This window comes from Cyprinodon variegatus, unplaced genomic scaffold (genome assembly GCF_000732505.1).
Source record: "Cyprinodon variegatus isolate N-32 unplaced genomic scaffold, C_variegatus-1.0 Scaffold4, whole genome shotgun sequence".
In the NCBI taxonomy this organism is placed as follows: domain Eukaryota; kingdom Metazoa; phylum Chordata; class Actinopteri; order Cyprinodontiformes; family Cyprinodontidae; genus Cyprinodon; species Cyprinodon variegatus.
Genome location: NW_015150457.1, coordinates 2,315,744 through 2,325,899, shown reverse-complemented (window position 1 = coordinate 2,325,899; position 10,156 = coordinate 2,315,744). Strand labels below are relative to the sequence as shown.

Below are 10,156 nucleotides of genomic sequence, written 5' to 3'. Positions count from 1 at the left end.
AACATTATAGTTTTATTGGCAACTCTAAATTGCCCTTAGGTGTTTTTCCCTGCGATGGACTGGTGACCTGTCCTAGGTGTACCCCGCCAGTGATCCCGATAGACAAGTGGAACAGGATGGATTTCCTGTCTTCCCCTGCTCCTTAAAAAGACAATGCTCATTTCTATAGATTTATCATTCACACGTTTCCCAGAAAGGATCATTTTTAAATTGTCCAGGAATTAAAAACATTTATTGCTCTTTTTTGCTTGTAAACTTACCTTGAAGACATACTTGTTCTAGCACCTTTCTGGTGGAACTTTTGTTAGAAAATTGTGTGCTTATGGTTTTTATTGTAAATATAATCTTTGATATCCATAAAATCTGGGGGGAAATGTCCATAACTATGTTTTATATCACTGAAGGCAACGCTTACATCTTAGCCACTCATACTTCTCACATTTTGTTTGCACTGTTTCGGTATCTGTTAGGCAGCTGATGCTTCCGTACTGGTTTTGTATGAAAAGACATATTCCTTTTTAGTCAGTTTGACGGTAAGTTGTCCTTCTCTTTTCTGTTCTTTTCTCATCTCATGGTGGTAGTGTGCAGTCATCACACTGATGCCACAGATTGCAGGAAACGGAAAAGCCATCTCCCACTAAAGCAGCAGTTTCTGGAGAGTTTCATTAGGATGTTGTGCATAGGTAGCTTTTTTTTTTTTTTATGTAGAGCTGTAGCTCTCCTAAGCCATGATTAGGTTGTTCCAAGGCTCTGTTTTGGAGCTGGAGGAGCCACTGTGTCCACCAGGGGACATCTTCAGAGGAATGGAGCCTCCATGGGCTGTCATATACGATGGTAGAGCTGAAATCTGTAGAGAACCATAAAGAAGAATTCATCATAAAGACTTATTAGTAGATTTCTAATTATATCAGTCTCTGGTTGACAGGCTCATAGTCATGCAGTGGTCTACCTGTGTGTGTGAACCGTGATGTGAGTACAAGCTGTGATTTTCTGGCTCTGTCTTTATCTGACGAGACTCCACTGCTGCGGTGGTGGTGGAGGTTGTGGACGAGGAGGAGGAGGAGCGGGGAGTGCTGCTTGGAGTAATCGGTGCCCCCTCGCTGCCTGGAAGTCCTGCAGGGTGCAGAAGAATGCTTATTATGATCCAGGTGAGCCAGGTGCCATAATGCTTGTATCTAGAACTGCTGTGCAGTTCCTAACTTCACGAACTTCTTATTTGTGTTTGCTAACCGTAAGGAGAATTTTTAGAGAAATCATTATTTCTTTCTTTAAAATTAAATTTTTGTTGTTTTTTTTTATAACTATGCTTTTAAATAATTTTAAAAATCCTGTTCTATTCTATCTTTTGATAGAATAGATTACGGTAAGTAAGATTTGAGTTAAACAGAGGCTCGACTGTAGGACAAATGTAAAGGAAATATCTCAAACGCATCATCCTTTTCTGACATTGGGAAGAAGTCAAAAGAAATCAATCAATATTTCAGGGAGAGATTTCTGGATTTGTATAAATGTGAATCATCCAATCTCCCGAAGCTTTAAAGGTGTTACATTCATTTATCAAATAATTATCGTGTATAAATAGCATGGGAATGATCAGTGATTGTGTCATTCAGACAGGTTGAAATGTGTGGGGGGGGGAAAAAACAAACTAAAGGGAAAGACACTGTGAAGGTGATAATTGAAGCTGATAAGAGATAAAAAAAATAAAACAGATTATATCTCCCAAACACTGTCAGGGACAATGATTAATTTTGTTGAGATTTTTTCTGTTGTCTAGTGCAGTGTTTCCCAACCTTTTTTTGACTTTTTACCCCTTTGGGAATTTTGTCTCGCCGTTAGTACCCTTCTCAGTCAAAATGATTGATTATTGTCCAAAAGTGGAACATACTGATTATAAAAATAATCTAATAATCTTTAATCTTTTAATTTGAACATTTAAATATTAGTCTTTTTATGGTTTTTATCTCAAATAAAAAAACAACATAGATGTGTTGCCAAAAAATTAGTAAGGAATCCAAATAAATACATAATAAAATCATATTATAAACCTGTATTTATAAAACTGGAGCTCCTCTGAGTAACTCACCTTTAAATTTGAGGAATTGGGAGCAAAATACGGATCAAAAATTATAGTCAGACCAACTTATTTAGTTTTACTTTGTTTTCATCAAAACACCTGTGCTGCTTTGATGAGCTCTGATAGCTCAGTGTTAAAAACAGCTGATACCAGGTTGTTCTCTACATCCAGTTGGTTGATAAAAGCTTGTTTAATTTTTCAACTGGGTCCTCAGAAAGCAAAAACAAATCACTAGGATCACTAGGGGTAGGTGTATCCCCCGGTTGGGAATCATTGGTTTAATAAAACTATGATAGATTGTTGTTTGTTACAATGATCATTGTTAAACCAGGAGGAAAAAGGAGAAGCTTGCAAACCTGAGGACACAATCATTAAGGAGAACAGGGGTGGCAGCAACATTTTGCGTAAAATGAACTGAAGTTGGCAAAATAAACTGTATCATGTGAAAAGATTATGATGTTCAGAATTTGAAACAATATCTGGTTTCAACTGTATTTATGATTAAAAACTGTAGTCTAAGTTAGAATATAATAGCAGCTCATCAGTTGGTCTTTGTGGAGGTCCAGATATTACCAGTCTCTGTGTTTTGTGTGTTTTGGAGCTAACCTGTTTGGGACTTGTTTAGGTTCTTTGGTTTACGTTTGCGCGTCTGGATTCCCTCTTTCTTCATAGCAAGAGGTCGGGGGACCTAAAATGACAAGAGGAGACAAAATTCAGACAAAAAATTACAGTGTCAAAAATAATTTTTAACATCCAGGCAGTTTTATGAGGCTCTGAGTGAGATTTTAAATGCAGTTTCTTGATTGTTTTTTCATCCATCAACTAAATAATTTTTAATAGTGTTTGCTTGCTTTCTTGTGCATCGTCATAGACGAGGTTTAATTCTGGGATGACAGCTATGCAGAGAAATTTTATGGTCTGTGACTTACAGTATAGCCTGAACCCTGACAAGCTGACCCCCACCCTCACCTGAGCCCGTTTAAGAAAGGGTGCGAAAACAAAGCATGAACTAAAAGTTCAACAGACCTGAGAAAACGGTGCAGAGTGAGAAACTTCAACTTAACAATATAGGGATTTATGTAATAATAGCAATGTTTAATCATTAAAATAGGGTGAGTTTAACAGTAGGATCGAAAATAAAACACAAAGTTTACATGTCTGAAGGCATAACATAATCCAGCAAACTAAAAAGGTATTTTGATGTTATCATTAATTATTGAAATTATTTTAAACAGCCTATAAATAAAAGATATTTTATATATATATATATATATATATATATATATATGTAAACATCTTAAACTTAGGTTGATAGAGCCTTATAGAGCCTTTATAGAGCCTTGCGGTGGTATTCTTACCTATAAAAGTAGCACTTTTTCACATTACAAAACAAACCACAGTTATCCTAATGGATTTTATTGAACTTGACTGACCAACAGCTACAGAGAAGTTGTTTTTTTTTTTTTATTTAATCTCTCTGAGCCATACAACTATGTATTACTGCTGCTCCAACTTAAATGATTCGCTGCATTTGGTAACAAGTACTTAAATTGAGTTTGCCCAACTTGATTCAATACTTATCACTAAATGAAGCAACTTGTTTATGTTGGATCTGCATTCTCTTTTCAGAGAGTGCAGCTCACCGTCTTTTTTTGCTATTTCTGTACCAGTTTTGCACATCTATAGATTTATATTTTTGGTCATTGTTTTTTTTTTTTTTTTTTTAAAGAACCTCAAGCTCAGCCAGTGTGGATCAACGGAATCTGTTAACAAAAAATTTTCCAATTATTCAGATTCTGGATTTAACTAAAGCTTTGACTTGGCTCATTCAAACATATTAACATGCTTTGATTTAAACACTCCACTGAAGCTATGGTTGTTTGTTGACTTTTTTCTTGCAGGTAGATTCACTTTTTGTTGCCTTCAGCATGTTTTGCAATCAGGAAAGTCCTGATCCTGCTTTAGCCATCATTCTCTCAACTCTGATCAGCTTCCATGTCCCCTCTGAAGAAAAGCATCCCTCCAGCATGACACTGCCACCCCCATGTTTCACCAAAAGAATGGTTGTGCACAGAATGATGGCTCATGTTATATTGCCATTGCTCACAAATCTGATAATCTGATTGCAGTTTTGGAACTACTTTAAAGTTTTATGTCTTAAACAATTTAAAAAGCATATATTATTTCTCTTCCACCTTAGAGTTATGTTCTAGTTTGCAGTTGTCTGATCTATAAAATCCAAATAAATAACTTTAAGATTTGTTTATAAATTGGCATGGTAAAGTGGTTCCAAATATTTTCATTTAAGGCATGTTTTCTTAATATATTTTGTATTGCTCTTACCCCGTGGAGTTTCATGTAAAGTCCACAGGCATTGCACACGGGCTCTCCCTCTGCATTTCTTCTCCATAGGGTGGTGGTGGTGGTATGACAGTTTGTGCAGGACAAGCCCACCCTCCTTGAGGCAGACTGCAACACACAACACACATCACTCATCAAACAAAAGATAGAGAAGATAAACGTTAAACACATTTATGCTGTGATCTCCTATCACCCACCAGCCGTCTTTGGGGTTTGATGAGAGGTCGGTTGATGCCATTCATTTTGTGGTACAGGCCGCACGCGTTGCACAGGTAGTGGCCTGTGCCATCACGCCGCCACAGGGGGGTTGACATTGCACCACAGTTCACACATTCTCGTCCCTCAGCAAAGTCATCAAACAGATCTGAGGGGATGTTAGAAAGGTAATGTGAGTTGGGAAGTTCATTATCTTGATGGTGGGTTGAAGCAATTGCAGTGGCATTCATAAACCAGCAGGAGACGCAGGAAGCTGCTTTAAGAGCCCCACACAGCAGCGACTGGAATGGAATCCCCCCCTTATCTCACAGCTCCCCTTAAGATAAAACCTGTCTGGAAATAGAGATGGTATATGGGGCTCCATCAAACTGAAATGTCCATCACATCTCCTTCTCCCTGGGCCTCTCAGATAGCTAAACATCTGATAATTGTAATCTCCAGCCTCTCATTGCCAAATAACAAAGTGTCTCCCAGGACCCACTTAGCCATTAGGAATAAGAGACATCAAACTGCAGATTAGAGCAACTTCGTCTCCTTAGATCACAACCAGTAAGAACACCTTGATGTGTTGCAGACATTAATACGGCAATGCATCTAAAACCACAATATAAATACTTTTAAACTAATCACTCTGCAGTGCTTAAATGCCCCTCTACAGATAGCAGAAATCTGGGCTGGATCTATCCCTCCCTCCTCTGGCTCTGCAGCAGTGCTTGTATGGGGGGGGCTCCTCAAGGCTGAGAGCCAAAGCAGAGCAAGTTAACCTTGAGCTATATGCTTCAAATGTAGCCAACACAACACAGAAAAACAAAAAAATGCAAAGCAGAAATCCACCATATCTGAATGGATTATCTTTTTGAGTTAAACAGTGTACATGTCAGAGCGTCTTTATCGGGTCTCAGCCTTAAAAACATCCACACAAACACCTCAGGAGGCCAAAGGTTAGAGTGGAAATAAACAGCTACAGAGTGTTACAGAGGAGGAGGTAATGCCCAGACAAATTAAACCAAGTTACAGGAATGTTTTGTTTTTCTTCCTGTTTATGAGGAGCATGACTGTGGTAATAGTTTTGGTGCATATATGAATAGAATAGAAAATCCCTTTATTTTCCCACAATGGGTAAATTGTGGTGTTACAGCAGCAAAGGTTATAATAGAAGTGGTCACACAATGTAAACCTTGGAGAATTGTATGAAAATGACAGATAGAAATATGGATTATGTTAATAATACTTTGTTAAGTAAGCAGCTAACAACTTTTTATGGTAAGAAAATTGCAAAATGTGAAACTAATAGTTTATATTGAACAGATAAAAGTTAGATTCCATATAGAAAGCTACTTTAAATTTTTAGATGTCTGTTTACAAGTGTTCATATATACTGGAGAAGGTAATGATAGTGTTTGGCTATTAATGAAATATTTTCATAAATCATTTCATAAAAGAAAAGGTATGTCCCTCTTGCCTTTTTATTGGCTTTTTTAAATTGTATTCATACTGGTTAAGTTTAATTATTTTCCTTCAAATTAGCCTTTTTGCTATGGTATTTTTTTATTTTTTTATTTTTTACTTTGATGCAGTGAAACAAGGAATAATAAAACCAAATGTTCTTTTTGCTTGTACTTGTTATTTTAAATACACATTTTAGCTTTGCAAATTAGCATTCATAGTATTATATTGAAGATAATGGCTTTTTTCTTTTTTTTTCTTCAAAAAAGGCCCATTACAATATTTTCCTGTGTGAATTTTGTTTTGATTTTTTTCCACATGAGAATGGCAAAATTTAGATATAAATATTGATAGTAGTTAAAACAAAGGCATTAAAAAAAGACTTTGTTTAAAGCCTGTTTCTGTTGAAAATTGAATTTCTGTAAATTTCCGTAGGCCTATTTTAACATACATGAGTGTAAACAATAAATTAAAAACTACTAAAAACTGTCAATAATAAAAAAAAAAAAACTGATTCCATGTACTTCCATGTAAAGATCCCTGAATGAAATAATTTCCATGTTTGACCAATAGATTTGTTTTCCTCCTCTTCCATAGCTAAACATTAATCTTCCACTGAATGCTTCTAATCAGACTGAGATTTGATGTAATTTGTTGGGATTGAAACCATCAACGTGTGACAGGGAAACAAAAGCTGTGAGAGGAATAAAGAAAGCTTTTCCTGGATGAGTGTGAGTGTAATAAGATGAACAGGTCAGAGTAGATCAATGCATTTATCTCCAACTCTGTTACACAGCTGATCTTTTTCCCTTTCAATGGAGGGGGTGGAACCTTAAATAATCCCAGGTCACTTTAATCACTAACAGACAGTAAAGTAAATACAATACAGAAAGCAATGATGTGATCAGCAGCTACAATGGATTAAATAATAAGGATGACAGAGGATTTTGTTATCCAACACTGAACTGGAACTTAAGCTTAACAGATGCATGAGAATAATTAGCCCGTTATTATAATGCAAAAGTGAAAAATAGACATGTGAGCTGCAATGACTGTATTATAAGCTATTGAAATGGGCCTATTGAATAAAAAGGCCTAAACTATTAGACAAGTTGTTTGATGTGAAATAAAAGGTTTGTAGTAAATAAAATAATTATTTTTATTTTCCATACATTTTAAATCTATTCACATCCTAAATGACCTCGATGTGATTCCGAAACGCCTCAATAAACTGAATGAATAAACCATAACCCGCAATGAAGGCGATGCTGAGTCAATTTTCATTTTTCTTCAAACAAATAATGTCCCCAATAATAATATTCTAATGTATTCATTCATTTTTATATAGGCCTATGTTAATTTTTGAATAAAAAGTTTGGATGCATTTCCTTTGTCTACTCTGGACATAAAAGTAGAAAAAAAAAATGTTTCCATAACTTACAAATTCGCTCTAATATTTTTATGCGTGGATTTATGCCTTAAAATGTTCAATTGTATAGCATGAAATTAAGCGGCATTATTTTGTGTTGTCATTGTGTTAATATCTTCATCAGCTCTATCATTCTTTTTTTTTTTTGTATTTAATTTGCTTTTTCATGGTTTTATTTTCCCCCCCACACCTCCGCATTTTCAGCTATAATAGTGGCTATTTTTGAATTATATCCTTCTGCCAGCCGGGTTAAACTCTTTACTACAAAATCGTAACATCTGTAATTAGTTTTCCTTAAAAAAAAATAAAAAAAAAGCCTATATGTTGAATAAAATGAAAATACGCAGTCAACGATGACAAAGGGCAACATTTATTAATCTAATTTTTTAATTTTTAGCTGATTTAAAAGGTTTATATTGTATGGTGTATTTTTTTCTCAAAATTTTAACGTTATTTTTAAATAATAATTATTATTAATATTGTGTTTGTGAAAACATTTAAGTCTTGACTGCCTATAGGCCTACATATTTCACGTTCCAACAACGCTAAGAAAAACAATTTTCCTTATTTTATTATTTATTATTTATTATATCAATGTGTCTAAACTGTATTTTTTGGTTAAATGCATTTAAATATAGACCTACTGTGTGGTGTTTCCTGCTCTCACCTATGTTTGGGTGCCGTGCAGTGCCAGCGGAAGGGCCGGTCTGCAGACCGTGCAGCACCGGGCTGTCGAAGGGAGAGGTCGGCCAGCTTCCCCCTACGTTGGGGCTCATATAGGCCGAATAGGGGCTGGGGTAGGAGCCGCCGAGGCTCCGCGGACCGTAGTGCTCCCTTCCGTTGGCAGAGATGTTCAGCGGGCTGGTGTAAGAGACCGCCGCCTCGCGGGCCGTTGCCACCCCGGATGACAGCGGCGGGCTGGTGGAGAAGGAGAAGCGCGGAGACACCGGGGAGTGGTTGTAGGAGGGCACCGAGTCTGCGCCCGGTTGCGTCCAGGCAGAGTGGCTCGACACGGGGTTGCCCTGCTGGGAGGCACCGGGCGTCTGAAGGTACTGCAGCGCAGGGATCATCGGGGTGACCACCCGGGTGGTGGGCACGTAGACCGGAGAGGTGGCTGCCGAGGCGTTGTGGAGAAAGCCGGCCTCATAGGAAGAGGGTCCGTGGTTAGTAGTCATTATGCCCTGGTACATATCCTGACCTTGGAGATGGTCATCCGTGGAGTGAAACGTGGAGGATGGACGCTATCTGGCGTATTAAAGGCCCGGTTCTGGTCCAGATCTGATCTGCAGTGAAGTTAAGAGAAGCGAGCGAATTATGGAGAAAATTAAAAACGGTCTGAAGGCTGAGAGACGATAGGCTGAATGAGAGAGGAGGAGGAGGGGAGAGAGACCATCAGTCCCATTTCTCTCCCTCCCTCTCTCTCTACGTCGATCACACACTTTAATTCAAATCCTGCTAACTTATCAAAGTTACTAATCATTTTTATGTAAAAAGATTGGCCTCGTTTGTTTATTTTTGGATTGTTCATATTCAAAGTTTTATTCAGACACTCTGAGTCTTATTAAACTAAAATCTATTTTCTTCCCTTACCCATGATTTACTTTTTTTTTCGAAGTTACAACAAGGAGAGGAGGAAATATTGAAGATTAATTAAAGTTTTTATTTTTATTTATTTTTTTTTACAGGTTATATAAATTCGTTAACTGCTTCTCATTTGCTTTTCTCTCGCCTTTAATGCAAAAACATGTAAAAGAAATAAATAAAAACATCATAAATATTATAGGCCTATTTATAAATCAAAGCCATGAGTTGCTGACATTTTTTTTATTAATTTCTCGTGGGTAAAATTTTGCTGTGATTTGATTTTTTTTTTTTTTTTATATATAGGCTATATTTCCGTGCGGCCTTGTCTTTCTTACATCTCCGCGCGCCTATATTTGTTGTATAAAATAAAAATGAAGCAGGATATAATATCAACATTTCATTTTTGTTTCTTGATCCCAAAATTAATCCAAATTAGTCCCCTAAAAAAAAATAAAAAAAAAATAAGGTGGTAATTCTGTGCATTGAAATATAGACTATTTTTATTTTAGGTCAATTTTGTCCTTGATATCGTTTGCTCAGAGATTAAAGGGACTGGCTATATGATTATTAGCCTATAATCTGTTCCCATGAATTTTCTAAATAAAATTTATTTAAGCATTTATGCAGATGAATTACTTTGCTTGTAAACTGTAAGCGAGAGGGCCAAACATGATTCATTTCCCCCTCTTGTCAGTGAGGAATGGCGCTGCTGTAGTCGGAAGTGGCCGGCGGCGGCTGCCGTCCTCATCAGGACAGATTTATACCTGTCATCGACACCAGTGAACATAAACACACAGGACCATTTCATTGTGCGTCCACTTCCCACTGACAACCGCACTCTGAGTTATGGAGCCGCTACGGAGGCCTATAAAGCCCCGCGGAGTGTTTTCCTTCAGTGTTTAAAAGAAATAATGTCAGAAATCAGGATAAAGGACATTAATTAATACTCAGCAGCTTTGAAAACACTCCAGGTTGTTTACAATCATAGTGAGAACACTAGACTAGAAGTCATAATCATAATTTTATCAAAAAATTTGATAGGA

General features: G+C 36.9%; 1 protein-coding gene across 1 annotated transcript; it reads right to left on the bottom strand.

The window, feature by feature from the left end:
* Nucleotides 1-651: 651 nt before the first annotated feature.
* Nucleotides 652-8,829, bottom strand: gata4 (GATA binding protein 4). Its single transcript, XM_015371813.1, has 6 exons — nt 8,197-8,829; nt 4,636-4,802; nt 4,421-4,546; nt 2,684-2,765; nt 950-1,113; nt 652-847 (listed from the first exon to the last, which is right to left on the bottom strand). The coding sequence occupies exons 1-6, from the start codon at nt 8,717-8,719 to the stop codon at nt 722-724; spliced, it is 1,188 nt and encodes a 395-aa protein (XP_015227299.1). The 5' UTR covers nt 8,720-8,829; the 3' UTR covers nt 652-721.
* Between the last annotated feature and the right edge of the window lie 1,327 nt (nt 8,830-10,156).

Coding starts and splice junctions, on each gene's coding strand:
- gata4 (XM_015371813.1), bottom strand. CDS start 8,719: ATGTACCAGGGCATAATGACTACTAACCACGGACCCTCTTCCTATGAG. Junction 2,766..4,420: donor TTTACATGAAACTCCACGGG/GTAAGAGCAATA, acceptor TTGTCATTTTAG/GTCCCCCGACCTCTTGCTAT. Junction 1,114..2,683: donor CCTAAACAAGTCCCAAACAG/GTTAGCTCCAAA, acceptor TGCACCCTGCAG/GACTTCCAGGCAGCGAGGGG.